This window comes from Peromyscus maniculatus, chromosome 13 (genome assembly GCF_049852395.1).
Source record: "Peromyscus maniculatus bairdii isolate BWxNUB_F1_BW_parent chromosome 13, HU_Pman_BW_mat_3.1, whole genome shotgun sequence".
NCBI lineage: Eukaryota > Metazoa > Chordata > Mammalia > Rodentia > Cricetidae > Peromyscus > Peromyscus maniculatus.
Genome location: NC_134864.1, coordinates 31845540 through 31861478, shown reverse-complemented (window position 1 = coordinate 31861478; position 15939 = coordinate 31845540). Strand labels below are relative to the sequence as shown.

General features: G+C 41.9%; 1 protein-coding gene across 3 annotated transcripts in view; it reads left to right on the top strand.

The window, feature by feature from the left end:
* Daw1 (dynein assembly factor with WD repeats 1) overlaps nucleotides 1–15939 on the top strand; it is a 48841-nt gene that overhangs the window by 14664 nt on the left and 18238 nt on the right. For all 3 annotated transcript variants that reach the window (XR_013044049.1, XM_042260017.2, XM_006990339.4), the window contains exons 3-7: nucleotides 448–592; nucleotides 2250–2308; nucleotides 3257–3379; nucleotides 14653–14752; nucleotides 15784–15891. Coding sequence is in view for 2 of the 3 variants with exons in the window: in XM_042260017.2 (XP_042115951.1) it covers nucleotides 448–592; nucleotides 2250–2308; nucleotides 3257–3379; nucleotides 14653–14752; nucleotides 15784–15891 (535 nt within the window). In the remaining variant the exon portion in view is untranslated. The remainder of the gene's footprint in view (nucleotides 1–447; nucleotides 593–2249; nucleotides 2309–3256; nucleotides 3380–14652; nucleotides 14753–15783; nucleotides 15892–15939) is intronic.

Sequence of the window (15939 nt, the reverse complement as noted above, 5' to 3'; positions counted from 1 at the left end):
TTACCAGGGTCTTCGCATGCTGCTTGTCATGGCGGTTGCTGGCAGTGTCTCCTTCTGCCTTCCTGTTCTCTCAATTCTCCTCTCTGTTAGTCCCGCCTATACTTCCTGCCTGGCCACTGGCCAGTTAGTGTTTTATTTATTGACCAATCAGAGCAACAGATTTGACATACAGACCATCCCACAGCAATTCAAAGAAGTCACAAGCTTTGGTCTTGAACTTTTTTCTACCAGAAAATAAGAGTCTTCTGGTTCTGCCTCCACCTCCCCAGAGTAGCACAGTGATTACTGTGCATCCAACTTTTGGGGATTCAAACTTAGGTCTTCATGCCTGTGTAGTATGCACCTTTACCCACCAAGCCATGTCCCCCCAGCTCAAAATGATGGATTTCTTCATGTTGTGAGCATAGATACACATTTGACATGCAAGTGTTTTGGGGTGAATTTCAGTACTGATGTCAACACCTTAGTAGAAGAGATCCAGAAAGTGGAGCCTCTGATCACAGTGTCTCGAACACAGCAAGTCAGACTCCTGGTCCAGCGGCTGCAGGAGAAACTCAGGCAGCATTGTGACCACAACTTCTACCTGTTCAAGGTAAGTAGTGCTTAGGGACACCAGGCCCATGGCTGCTACCTGCTAAAGTTATGGTTAGGGACACTAGGAAGGACAACTTGGGTGCGTTACTGATTTCTCTTACAAGTGAGATCTTTCCTTAAAACACGTTTAGTTCCTTCCTTCCTCCCTCCCTCCCTCCCTCTCTCCCTCCCTCCCTCCCTCCCTCTCTCCCTCCCTCCCTCCCTTCCTTCCTTCTCTTCTTTCTTTTTTTTCAAGAAGTGGTTTCTCTGTGAAACAGTCCTGGCTGCCCTGGAACTCTCTTCGTAGACCAGGCTGGTCTGGAACTCACAGAGATCCACCTGTCCCTGACTTCTGAGTGCAGGGATTAAAAGTGTGCACCACCACCACCACCCAACTAGTTTTTTTTTTTTTCTAGTAAAGTACGTGCTTGTGGTTTTAGTGTTCTGCCTGCATTTGGCCAAGTATTTGTTGAAAGAATAAATGAAGTTCACAATGCTAACTTCTTGAGATGCTCAATAAGGATTTGCAGTGAATTTATTTCCCTTTTTAATTGAATTACTAAGATTATTTTCTAGTTACAGTACTTCTAAGAAGTTGTATTTCATGATATATCAACATTTCCTATTTTCAGCTTTATCATGAACAAAACTACAAGCTAGTGAATTATTAACTAAATGTAGTATAAATATGCTTTTTTCTTTGTTAGTTTCTGACTAAATTAGAAATATAACAATTGTATCTGTGTAATTACTTAAGAACAGCTTTTTAAATTAAATTTAAAAAATTGTTCTAAGATTGCTTCATGTTACACTGACTTTATGTTTTGAAGTATTATTATTATTATTATTATTATAACAGACATTCTTTATATTTTGTGTTCATTGGTTCTACCTGATATAAATGTCCAGGTTCTCCTTGGTTCTTATCCATTCAAGTTCCCAGAAAGTAAGGCTTTTCATGCTTTGTTTTTTTTTTCTACAGCAGGTGGCACTGTTTAATTACAAATATAAGCTGTGTAACTACCTTGCCCTTGTGAGTTCTCATGTAAGAGAACATACTTGATAGCCAAAAAAGGAAGCTATTAGTAGTTGTACTCTGGAAGCAGACATATCTGAGGCTGACTAACTCTAGCTAACCCCTCAGCTTATAAGTTATTCAATTACTGTATTTCGTCAATGAACATCCATTAAGCACCCACTAACTGATAGATAATGTAGGGATTTCAAGATAAATGAGGCATTCCAACTTGAAGACAGTTTTAGGATTAAAAAAAGAACAATGAATTGTAAAATGTGTTTGAAACATTTAAGGTTTTTTCTTATGTACACTGTTCAAACATCCATAGAAAACCATATGCAGCATGTACAAGACAATGTCACCAAAAAGTGCCGTTTGGAATCTTCTTTGGTAGCCATAATTTATCTCAACAGTAAATTGGTATTGATGGGAAGTAAAGAGTCAATTACTTTTCACAATTATCTATGGCTATTGAGAATATAGTTTGTCTTTATCGGAGACACACTGCTGTTTTATTACTCATTTGGTTGACTGCTGGATCTTGTCTATTTACCACATATGTTTAAGAATACATCGAATGTCACCATTTTTTGAAGTGCAAATGGATACATTTAATTTGGTGTGAGTCCACAATAAACGGTGTTTCCTTCTATTGAAGGTTCTCAGAGCACACATATTGCCGTTGACCAATGTGGCGCTCAACAAAGCAGGCTCCTGGTAAGGTCCCCTTGCTCCTTTTAACTTGTAGCAAGCCAAGGATGAACATTCCCGAGGGGTTCTCAAGTAGTTCAGTTAGTTACAGAACTAATGTGCCCATCTCCTGGATTGTCTGACCCTGATGACCACAGAGGAAAGCACTTGTTCCCATGGCTGTAGCCCAAGTTCTCTATGCGTTTGTGTAATTTTGTGGGAGAGGTTTCATTGAGAACTACAGCTGAGACCAACAAGACTCACATCACTGGGTGCCTGCATCTTTGCCTGGGCTGTAGGAGCTGCCAGTCAGGGGCAGCACTGTGCCTGATGCAGCACTGTGACTGATTGGCATGTGTTCGTTCAGAGTGGGCCTGTCCTGTCTAGCTCTGTTTTGGTGTATGACGCTTAGAACCACCAAGGCTGTGTTCAGAAAATTTGAGATAAAAGGATCATTTTGGTACACAGACATGCAAATATGTCTTATCCGTCTGCTGCGATTGCTGTCATAAAGCAGCTCAGACTAAATGGCTCTCAAATAGAAACGCATTTTGATATTGTAGAATATAATGACAGGGGTTTGTAGAGTGCAGGGAAGAGAGGGCCAATGGTAATGTCAAAAGCTATGATCTGAACAACCGGGAGCATAGTCCTACTCACAATGAAGTATGTGCAGTTTCGCAAAAGTTTTACAAGTCATTATAGCACACACTTTAATTGTATAAGAGTATGTATTATAGGAATAGAGCTGGAAGGTTTACTTTTCTATTTAGTGATATTTTAAATTAAAGGATTTGCAAACTGTTCTTTGTTTTGAATGTATGATTTCCAATATTAAAAGCATACTAAAGGATGGTAAAGGGGTTATTATCCAGTGGGGAGAAAACAAAACCAAAACACAAAACCCAGCGAGGTATTGATGAGTGCAATGCCTGTCATTTTTATCATGCAATGTGCTCATATCCCCTGTGCTAGCTTCATCACAGGAAGCTATGATCGGACGTGCAAGGTGTGGGACACTGCATCTGGAGAGGAGCTGCACACGCTGGAGGGCCACAGGAACGTGGTTTATGCCATAGCCTTCAACAATCCTTACGGGTATGTTCATTCCATCCCCTCACCCCTTCGTCATTCCTGTATTCATCCTGCCACCTACTGCTTGACAAGGGAAGAAGACAGGATTCAGATTTATTGAGTTTCTGCCATGTTCCTTGGGAAGCCTTTCCAAGTTTCTTTTAATGTTGATTGCCTTTGGGATAGGCATCAGTTTTACAAAATGTTGGAAGCTGAAGTGCCCTTCCCAGGATCACAGTGTAGAGACTCAGCTGAAGTTTGAAATTCCCGAGAAGTGGCTCTTATTGATGTACAGCACTGTGCTCATGGCTCTGGACAGTGTGACATGCATCAACTGTATAACATGGTTTCTTTCACTTTTAAGTGAATATTCAGTCTTGTGGGGCAGAAAAAACATGTGTATAGTAATATGCTAAGAAACAGTGCCAAGAACAATGGCGGCCCCTTTCAGGCCAACCTCTGGCCAGCTGACTCAGCAATTCTGTTTTCACCCATGTTTCTGATGCCCATGCCACTGTGAGTGTTTGTAGCCACAAAGTCACCTACCTGTCACTGTCTTTGACTCTCCTGTGGTGAGAGTCTAGTCTTCACAAGAGGTCATTGTATGTCCACAGACCTAGGCTTTCAACCATCCTTGTGGAAATTACTATGGGATCTAATCAAACAAGTTATCAAAATAATTAAAAAATACTACCTAAACTAATGAGGTGCAAAGACGAAAAGAGAGTTTCTGTCTTCTATGAGAGCAGTAAGAGAAATGGTTGAGAAAGTTCTTCCCGATGAAGTTCTGAGTAAGAGCCAATGGAATTTGTCCTTCTAGTGTATTTAAATTCTTCAAATTTCTCGTCCTATTTAAAATCTTAAAATATATGTTCAATTTTTAAAATTTCATATATATAAAATTATATAGATAGATATAGATATAGATAAAGATAAAGATATAGATATAGATATCGATATCGATATAGATATAGATATAGATATAGATATAGATATAGATATAGATATAGATATAGACAGATAGATACACATGCACCCAGATGCCAAAGTGCGTATGTGGTGGCCAGAGGATATTTCACTTCCCTTCTTTTACCACATAGGGACCAAGAGATGAATCTCTTCTCAGGTTGGGCAGCAGGCACCTTTACTCCCGAACCATCTCTCAAAGTCCTCCTCATCCCATTTGAAAGAAAACAAAGCTAGGAATTGTGGGGATTCAGTCAGATTTCTGTAACCCAGGTGATCCATTTGCTGACCCTGAGCCAGTTACGTGAATTCAGAGACCTTGGTTTTCTGTCATAAGGGTGCCACGTGAGTGTATACATTTGAGTAAAATTTCAAAAATTGGACTTTTCTTTCACAATGGACCCCTTACAATGACTTTTTCCATTAGTGAAAATGGTTTGAGGAATCTGATTTATTTATGATCTCACCATCACGACAAGAACAAAATGGTAAATGGTTAAAGGGTTAAGAGGAGGAAACCAAGGAGATTCCTCCTGGTTTGGGTGTCTTAAGGTGACTCACATAAAGCTGAACCCTGAAGGTGGAAGCCTGGTGACTATACCAGGGGGAGGGGCAGTAGCCGCTTGGGCTTTTACATTGGCGATTCACCAGCAGCCCAGCAAGCCGCCGGTCTGTCTCTGAAGGGACTGTTTCCCAAAGAGGGGTGCAAGGCTGAGGTCAGCATGCGCGGTGGAGGCACACTTTACCCTTCAGGGCTGGACTGCTCACAGAGGCTTGTGATACAGGAACGGAACAGTAAAAAAATGCTTTTGACAAAGATTGTTCTGGCAGACTGAAGGGTCAAAGGGACATGTGAGGAGGCAGGGGATCAGCCCTCACAGTGCTTGGCGCCTTCTTTGACAGAGCTGCAGAGGGAGACAATGGAGTCTGCAAGACTGTTTGCACTTAGACTAGACTTTTTTTTTTTAATTATTATTTTTAAATATTTTTATTTTATAATTAATTTAATTTTACATATCAGCCATGGATTTCCCTGTCCTCCCTCATCCTACCCCTCAGCCTTCCCCCCCCAGTCAAGCCCCCATTCCCACCTCCTCCAAGGCAAGTGCATGAGCTGGCTTTTTAGAACCTGGGGCCTATGCTGAGACACTTTGTTCAGCCTTGGTGTAGGGAGGAGGGGACTGGACCTGCCTCAACTGAATCTACCAGGCTGGGCTGACTCCCAGGGGAGACTAGACATTTTGCATCACAGTTAAAACAATCAACATATCGGCTTCTAGTGCCATTATATCTTTTAAAATACATTCCAAAAATACATTAATTAGGATAGCACAAACAACTTAAATTGATATTGTAAACTGATAAACTATGCAGAAAAATTAACTTTGGTGCATACATTTTTTACATTATAGAGAATAATAATTTTTATAGTACCATATTAAACTAATCTGTAGCAATAAAAATCTTGTATTGAAATTAAATTGATACTTTTAAAATACTGATACAGTGTTTAATTTTACTAAATGTTCCTTAGTAGTCTATTTAACAGGCATGATATTCTTGTGTGAACAAAGTTTTCTAGAGAGAGGCATATATTCCGGTTGTTCTATTGAAGTCTACCCATGCCTCTGAAGAAAATTCACATGTCAAATTATGAAAATAGTCATTCCAGACTGATGATTTATTTATGAGCTAGAGCAGAGTTTTCTATTGCACATCACTGCATTTTGGTTTCAGAGAAATGGAGATAGCTATCAAAGAATAAGATGGCGTGTGAGTGTGTGTGTACCCACACATTTGAGTCTAAGTGTGTGTGTGTGTGTGTGTGTGTGTGTGTGTGTGGTGCTCACTTAGTGTTTGTGTGTTTTTATAAAGTAAAGGGTAAGTTTTGGCTCAATAGTGTAATTATTAAAACACTGAACCTATTATTATCTTTTATGGTATGATGTCATAAGACATAGAGAACAGTTTGCCATGGAGTACAAATTGACTAAGAGACAATGGCAGCTTGAGACTTATGTGTTTGAAGGGCAGGAAGGCCAGCAAAATGGACTGAGGTAACTCACAAGTCTTTGAGGTCATGCTGAACAGACTTTGAAAGGCAGCAGAAGTGAAAGTAAAATGCCTTGATGTCTTGGACCAGATACCATGTATTTTAGTTGGGGTTTCTATTGCTGTGAAGAGACACCATGACCATGGCAACTCTTATTGATAAGTTTTTTGCACCCCAATAAACCTCTCCGCCGATGCAGCAATCCAAATCAGACCAAATTAGAACGAATTAGAAACGGGGTAAAGCGTTCCCGGGTGATTCTCTGGCCCCAAGAGAGGAGGCAGAGATGAGAGAACGGAAAACCACATGTCTGTTTCCTGTGATGCCGCTTAAATACCCGGTGGGTGTGGTCTTGAGCCTCTCTCGGGGAGGAGCTGTGTTTGGCGGGCTTTGAAGGGGCAGGAAAGAGATGGGTGGGGGGAACTGAGATGGCTCTCCCACCAGAACATTCCAGACCTTTTGGGTATAGGATGCCAGGGTGCCAGGGACTGAGGTGGAGCTTCCACCCAAACACTTATAAAGGAAAATATTTAATTGAGGTGGTGGCTTACAGTTTCACAAGTTCAGTTCATTTTCATTCTGGTGGGACATGGTAGCATGCAGGCAGACATGGTGCTGGAAAGGTAACTGAGAGTTCTCCATCTTTCAGCCAACAGGAAGTGGTCTAAAACACTGGGTGGTATCTTGAGCATATGTGAGGCTTCCAAGCCCACCGCCGTAATGCCTCACTTCCTCAAACAAGACCACACCCACACAAGGATACACCTCTAATAGTGGCACTCCCCTGGGTGGCCATTTTGTTTCAAATCACCACGTCACAGGAGGAGCTCTTTTGAGACTCTGGAGCCTGACCAGCCTAGAGTGTCAGGAAGCTTTTGGGCATTCTGTGGGTGTTCACCAGGATGAGCTACCCTGGAGCGTCCACAGAAAGTCCTTGCTTCCTTTAGTCAAGAGCGATTGCAGGTACACTGAGCCAGTAGCCTGGGACCAGAGGAAAAAGGCAAGACATCAATGTTGTCTGGACAAATGTAAGTTCCATGCCTGTCCCGGGCATTTATAACTTTCTTTAGTATATGTGACTTGGACCTTATGGCCCAGTCCTTATGCTTCTGAAAAAAAAAAAAAGAATCTTCAGCAAGATAATATGTAATGATAATGTAGGGACTGAGGATATAGTTCAGTGGTAGAACACTTGTCCAGCATAGGCAAGAGCCTGGGTTTGGAAAAGAAAAATGAAAACACCAGAGAAACAAAAGAAAACAAATATTTTAGATTCTTTTTTTTAAAGATTTTTAAAAATTTATTATTATACAATGTTCTGCCTGCATACATGCCTACATGCCAGAAGAGGACACCAGATTTCATTATAGATGGCTGTGAGCTTCCATGTGGTTGCTGGGAATTGAACTCAGGGCCTCTGGAAGAACAGCCAGTGATTTTAACCACTGAGCCATCTCTCTCCAGACAGTTAGATTCTTTTTTTTTTTTTTTTTTCCATCACAGGCAATTTATTTTGTTCTATTCATTCACAGTTAATACAGAAAATACTTGGAAACATTTCCATATAATGTTTGACACAGAAATCATCAAATAGAAGTATACAATGTTGACAGGATGCAGTACATTTATAATTTATAACCCCAAATGTATTTATAAATTAGAAATGGAAAGATCTACAAATGAAATTATGAAGGTTCACCAAAGTCATTTAATCTGTCAGTTTCTCATTCATTTTTTATGTCTTAATAATATTCTATTGTATGAATAAGCCACATTTTATTTCTCTCCAGTATTCGATAGCTATTTGAGTTGTTTTAACTTTTTTACTATTAGCAACACACTGCTGTAAACTTTCATGTACATGTTTCGTAGGTGCACATTTTCAGTAGTTTGAGGATTTATTCCTAAGGGTAGAATTGTTGAGTAACAGAGTAACAATGTTTTGCATTTTGACCAACCACCAAACTGTTTTGCCAAAGTGGCACACCATTTTACAATCTCACCAAATCCTTGTTTTTAAGGCTCTGATTTTTGTACAAAAGCATTCAATCATTCTGTCAGACCAAACCAGGAAAAGTAAGCTATAGTTCAGAGCTGTTCTATTCCGTTTACTATGCAAAGCCATTCTTGGCGTTTGCAACTCTCAGCCCTTTTGAGTATTCTTGCAGTGTTCACCTTTTCCTCCACCACTTTTTTATCTTCTTTCTTTCTGGTTTATTTCTATCTATTACAAATGTATAAAAAATCCTCCATCAACGCTGCTGTTAGCAGCAGAACTTTGAGAAATATACCTTTGGTTTGCCACAGAAAAGGAACACATATTGCACTGTAAAGTTTATAAAATTGGCGCAAAACATTGTGATAATGTTACAATACCAGTTTTAAGAGTTCAGTGACTAATGGGGAGCCGATGGGATACATGCAGAACTGTGAAAGCAATCTCACTTAGCCAGCTGTACACGTAGACTGTAAATCTACATTCAGATCATTTCTGAACTAAGACTGTCATCTCAGTTTATCTGTTGAGGTCAACCAGGAAACCCTAGAATATACCTTGATTTTTGCAAAAAACAAAATAGGGGGAGGGGTTTCTTCAGCATTTCAGTCCACGAGTAACAATATCCTAACAGGCAAAGTGTTCTCTCACTGTCAACATAGAATGAATTGCTGCTAGAGGTCAACTTGGGTTTTAATTTGCATTAGCACTTACATGCATAGTAGTCCAAGTTGTTAACCTCATGACTTTAAAAAGTAACTCTAAAAAGTAAAATGGCCCTTCTTGGAAGACTAAAGAAAGACATCCAGCCACAGTTGTAAAAAGTCTCATCAAAACAATATACCCTTTTATGAATTACGCCTCAATTAAAAAAAAAAAAAGGAGCCCCAAATAAGAAGCAGCTCTGAAAAAGAAAATATAACTTAAGATATTTGAAAAAATACTTGCAGCTTGATCTGCACTGACAATGATTGTCGAAGCCTAGAATTCAACATTTACAAATTCTCATTCACACACACAAAACACACTATTATCACACAACTTGTGTCTTGAGAGAATCTTTTGCTTTTTAAATCTTTGGCCTCCCAGTCAATCCCAAGTTCAACCAACTTTAACTAAAACTTCACTCAGAATTTCACCCACACATTAATGCTTGTCGTATCTTTCATCAACTGTCAAAATCTGAAGCCTGCTCAGAAATCGCCAGGTAAAAGAAAATAAATGAAATACACAGAGGTTATTTCAAAACAGAACATGACCATCATCCAAAAAAAAAAAAAATGTCACGATTCCCGATTGGGATCATCTTTTGTTTCTCACGTTGGACTATTTCACACTCCGGCATTGGCCAAAGGACACGAGAGCTGGCTCTGGAGCATACAGTTTCTCACACAGATGTCCCCAGAGGAACACCAGAGACAAAGTCACGTGAGGCCTCTCCCGTACAGAGACTGTCTCACAGGGGCAATGAGGGAGGACACCCACTAGTTTGTGGAGATCCCTGAAAGAGTATGATTCTTAAAATCTGGACTGTACATAATTCACATCAGCCCTGTTCAGGTACTTACTGGAAGAAAGATGCAGCTGTTTGCCAGAACTCAGCACTCCACTCTAGATCTCTGCTGCCTTAGTCTCCATCTCGGATTTCTGAGTTCTGGTAGTTACCTGGACCACTGAGGCATTGCCACAAGACTTCTTCTCTTTTGAAACATCCTTTTTCTCTAGATATTAGGATAGCTACACCAGCTTGTTTCTTAGGTCCATTTGCTTGGAAAGCCTTTTCCCAGCCCTTTACTCGGAGGTAGTGTCTATCTTTGAAGTTAAGGTGTGTTTCTTGTATGCAGAAGATGGATGGGTTCTGTTTTCTTATCCATTCTGTTAGCCTATGTCTTTTTATAGGTGAGTTGAGACTATTGATATTGATGGATATTAATGACCAGTGATTGTTAATTCCTGTTATTTTTTGTAGTTGTGTTGTGTTGTCCTTCTGTGGTGTATGTTGGTGTGGGATTATCTATTGCTTGATTTTTCATGGATGTGTTTAGCTTCTTTGGGTTGAATTTTCCCTTCTAGTACTTTCTGTAGGGCTGGGTTTGTAGACAGGTATTGATTAAATCTGGTTTTATCTTGGAATATTTTGTTTACTCCGCCTATGGTGATTAAAAGTTTTGCTGGGTATAATAGTCTGGGTTGGCATCCGTGGTCTCTTAGTGTCTGCATGAGATTTGTCCATGATCTTCTAGCTTTCATAGTCTCTATTGAGTAGTCTGGTGTTATTCTGATGGGTTTACCTTTATATGTTACTTGGTCTTTTTCCTTTGCGGCTCTTAATATTTTTTCTTTGTTCTGTGTGTTTAGTGTTTTGATTATTATGTGGCGAGGGGACTTTTTTTTTGGATCCAGCCTATTCGGTGTTCTGTAAGCTTCTTGTATCTTCATAGGTATTTCTTTCTTTAGGTTAGGAAAGTTTTCTTCTATGATTTTGTTGAATATATTTTCTGTGCCTTTGAGTTGGTATTCTTCTCCTTCTTCTATCCCTATTATTCTTAGGTTTGGTCTTTTCATGGTGTCCCAAATTTCCTGGACGTTTTGTGTTACGACTTTTTTGTCTTTAGTGTTTTCTTTGACTGACGAATCTATTTTCTCTATCGTGTCTTCAGTATCAGAGATTCTCTGTTCCATCTCTTGCAATCGGTTGGTTATGCTTGTTTCCGTAGTTCCTGTTCGTTTTGTCAGGATTTCTATTTCCAGCATTCCCTCAGCATGTGTTTTCTTTATTGTCTCAAATTCATTTTTCAGATCTTGGAATGTTTCTTTCATCTGTTTAATTGCTTTTTCTTGGCTTGATTTGATTTCTTCCCATTTTTTGTTCGTTTTTTCTTCCATTTCTTTAAGGGAGTTTTTTATTTCCTCTTTAAAGGAGTTTTTCATTTCCTCTTTAAGGGAAGTTTTTATTTCCTCTTTAAGAGAGTTTTTCATTTCCTCTTTAAGGAAAGTTTTTATTTCCTCTTTAAGGTAGTTTTTCATTTCCTCTTTAAGGAAAGCTTTTATTTCCTCATTGAGGAAATGTTTTATTTCTTCTTTAAGGGCCTCTATCATCTTCTTAAAGTCATTTTTAGGGTTGATTTCTTCTGTTTCTTCTGTCATGGTATGTTTAGGTCTTGCAAGTGTAGAATCACTAGGTTCTGATGTTGCCATATAGGTCTTTATGTTATTGCCTGTATTTTTGCGCTGGCGTCTACTCATCTTTTCCTCTGTGTGGTGCAGGTGGTGTCTGTGTCTGAGAGTGCCTCTTTTGTTCTAATTTTTAGTCTTGGTTTAGTAGGGGTTCTTGGTTAAATTGGTGCTATTGGGCTGTTTCTTCAGGGACAGCTGATTTCAGTCGGTGAATTATATACTTATGATTCTGGTGATCTGGTTTAGTGGCTGGGTAGCGCCTTCTTCTGTATTCCCAGGTCACGTTTTGTTCATTTGTCAACTCCTCAGCTGATCTTGTTTCTTCAGACTTCAAACTGTAGGCATCTAAATCCTCTCCCAGATGGGTTTCAGCTGAGCAGGGTAGTCTCACCAACACCTCCAAGTTGTTGGGTTTCACAGGATCAGCAGTTGGGCCCTGGGTTGTCCCCAGAGTGCCCAGACTCGCCCTGGTTCCGACCCACGGAGATAGCCTCTTCCCCAGGTGTTGGGGCCAGGGGCATCCCCGCTCCAAGCTGCGTCCACCCCTCTCCGTCCCCGGGCCTGTCCACCCCAGCGGCCCGCCGCCACAGGCCCACCTGCGTCCACTTGTCTCAACTGCCGGGCCTGTATGTCCCTGTCAGCTTCCGCTGGGTCTGTCTGCCTCTGCGGGCCGCCAACGGGCCTGTATGTCTCTGCCGGCTGCCACCGCGGGCCTACCCACCTCTGCTTGTCACTGCTCCCGGGCCCATCCACCTCTGCCGGCTGCCACCGGGCCTGTATGTCTCTGCCGGTTGCCGCTGGGCCTGTATGTCCCTGTCGGCCGCTGCCACTGGGCCTGTCCACCTCCGCAGGTCACCGACCTGCGTCCGCCTGTCTCTGCCGTGTGGCCCGTCCACCTCCGTGGGCCGCCGCCGGGCCTGAATGTCTCTGTCGGCCGCCACCGCCGGGCCTGTCCACCTCCGTCTGCTTATCTCTGCCTCAGGGCCTGTCCACCTCTGTGGGCCTCCGCTGGGCCTGAATGTCCCTGTCGGCCGCCACCGGGCCCGTCCACCTCTGAGGGCCGCCGCCACAGGCCTACCTGCGTCTGCTTGTCTCCGCCATCTTGACAGTTAGATTCTTAATAAAATAAAATAAAATGCCAGGTATGAAGGTGCACATCTGGAGTCGCTCAGGAGGCGAAGACAAGAGAATCTTCGGATTGAGGCCAGTCTGGGCTGTGTAATGAGACCCTGTCTGAGGCAAACCCAACCCAACCAAACAAACCACTGCAACAAATAATCCCACCGGGTGGACAAGACTTTCTGAAAAGGGTAAATAAATATGGATTGTGGGTGAAATGAAAGATTTCAGTGCTAAGATGGAAGGACAAGGAGGCTAACCTATTTATACCCTTTGAGTAAGGACAATATCCCTGTCCTAAAGTCAACACAGCCTTTTGTTTGAAAAAGACCCAAGTTCTCTCTCTCTCTCTCTCTCTCTCTGCAAGTGCATGCATGTGAATACAGTACCTGTGGAGACCAGAGAGGGCATTGGATCTCCTAGAACTGGAGTGTAGGCAATTATGAACCACTTGATATTGGTGCTGGGAATCAAACTCAGGTCCTTTTCAAGGACAGTGCAGACTCTTAACTCTTGCGCTGTCTCTCCTGCTCCAATATGTGGCTTTCTCATGTGGGTTCTGGGCCTTGAACTCAAGACTTCATGCTTGTGAAGCAAGAAGTTGACCAATTGAACCATTTCTTCTGCCCACAGTATTCTAGTCTTCGAGTCTATCCTCTGAAAATGCCTCTGCAACAGGAATAATTTGGTGTTATTTTCTCAAGGAAATCACTGAAGTCCAACTTCTCAAGATCTTATCAACCACTTGCTTTCCTAGACTTATCTCTGTGACTTTCCCCCTTTAAAATTTAGTGTTTCCCTTCTGCATACCTACAATAGAGTTTTTCTATGTCCATATAGCTAAGATTATATATTATTGAAATTTATATAGCTAATTTTTCCTTTATATACTTTTATTGGTTCTTTGTGGATTTTACATCATGTATTCAGAGTCCATTTATCTCCCTCCACTGCAAATCAAAACTAAATTTAAAAGAAAAACCCAAAACCAAACAAAAAAAAAAAACAAAAAACAGAAGAAGAATCTTGTCATGGAAGCTGTAGTGTGGCTCATTGAGACACACAGTTTACTCTTTAATCTATTCATCTTTACTTGTAAGTGTTCATTACCATGAATCATTAGTCTGGCTCAAGGCCTCTGGTTTCTACTACACCACCAATAATGGGATCTCACTGGGGCTCCTCTTGGATATCCTGTTGTTGTCCTGTGTCGTGGAGATCCTGCTGTTTTGGATCTGTAGGCTCATCCCCTTCACATGCTCCAACAGTTCATACATTTGGTGGATGTTGGGGTGGGCCAACTCATAGCCCTTGTTCTGGGCCTAAGCGGTAGCTGGGTTGGTCAGCTCTCTAGCTTTCCCTCCTCGTCGTCACTACCCTGGTGAGCTCCAGTATTGCCTCAGCCAGCTCACCCAATGAAGCCTGCAGCAAGGAGTGGGGGGCAGTTCTCCTGCTCTCAGGCCCTCAGGTCTAGGTCCCCCTCGCTCATATTGCGAGACCCAGCTCTACTGTTTGTCCCTCTCTCCCGATTGCTGTAGGGGGCATACAAGGGGGGCAGGGTCAGCTCTCCTCCTCTCACGCCCTCTGGGCTGGCTCACCTATGCCACCACCAACAGGTTCAGCGCTACTGTGCTGCCCAGATGGGACGCAGGGACCGCTCACCCATGTAACTGGTGTGGGGCAAAGCTAGTTCTCTCACTCGTTTCTGAAGTTACATTGTTCTTATGTTAATTGTTTAATTGCAAAAATATATTCATACCTCTAATGAGAAGTCTTTGACACCCATGCATATGAGTTGATACCTTTAGAAATCAGACCTTGACTTTGTAATTCACTGGAGCAAGCAGGAAACTGCTTCTTATTTTAACAGTGCAGTGTATGCCCAAGTAGCATGATAGCCACATGTCAGCATGTATAGTCTCAGTTCAGGGTATCGTGCAATGTGGCCAAATTTGTTTCTAAAATCCAGACCTTTAAAATTCGCAGTGACAAAATTGCCACTGGGTCCTTTGACAAGACCTGTAAACTCTGGAGTGCAGAGTCGGGAAAGTGTTACCACACCTTCAGGGGCCACACGGCAGAGATCGTGAGTACTGTTGACATTCTGAAGACTCCTTCACGTTCCTCTTCCCCTTCCTTTTAGGACTCCATAGTGAGAGTGAAGGTTATTTTTATATTGAGTTTTCAAACCTTGACCCAGTATTTTTAGTCTGCGTGGATTGTCCATGTAATTCCCACCACTTAAGATTTAATCATTCACAGATACATTTAGAGTAGCCTGCAATGACTATAAGCAGCCATGTGATGTCATTGGCATCTAAGTGTGATGAGCAGACCTCTTCTCTGGTTTTCATTTGCTTATCATTAGAGAAAGGACTCCATGAGGGTTGATGAGGTTATCACAGGAGCTGTAAGATAACTTCTGGGAACCCTGTTGAATGTGTAGGCTGAGTATGCCCGAGGCAGTGATGCTCCCAGTGCCATCAGCTGAATGGTAATGACAGACCAGGAGACAAGGCAGAGGTCTCAAGGACACCGAAGGTTTCCTGGGATGAGGATGGGATGGCAAGTGAGGAAGAAAGCTGAAAGTATTCGGGAATTGTAAACAGAGATGGACTAGCTGGCAGTGAAGTTATAGTCATAGGCACAGTTGCTAATGGGAAGACCAAAGGCATGGGTCTGGGAGTACTAGAAAAACTGCCTGCAGAAAGGCCATCCAGGACATGGAATTGACAAAGTGAGCCAGAAATCACAGTTAATCACTGAAAAGCATTCTCAGTAGGACTGTGATCACAGCTACAAAGACACAGACAGCCCCTAGCATGAAACTCACAGGAGATGGGCTGTGCTTTGGCTCTCATTGTTCTGTGTTCTGGAAGCTATAAAGGGAATCTGTGACAGAGCAGGTGACAGGAGAGGAACAAGGCCTCTCTTTAGTAGGAGATTGCTCAGGATTCTACCTGGAGCCAACAAGTTTCCCACTCTGATGGCTTGGTGTGTTCTTACACAAACCATTAAACTGACATCTGCTAAGGTAATTGAAAGAGTTTCAAAGCATTATTAAGAGTCTGAAACATCATGTTTCTAAAGCTCCCCCCCCCATTTCATTTGTTGTAGGTGTGTTTATCATTCAACCCACAAAGTACAGTGGTTGCTACTGGAAGTATGGATACCACGGCCAAATTATGGGACATCCAGAATGGAGAGGAAGTGGTCACTCTAACAGTAGGTCCATATTGTTAATAAGCCTGTCATCTGTGTTGATTATTAGTT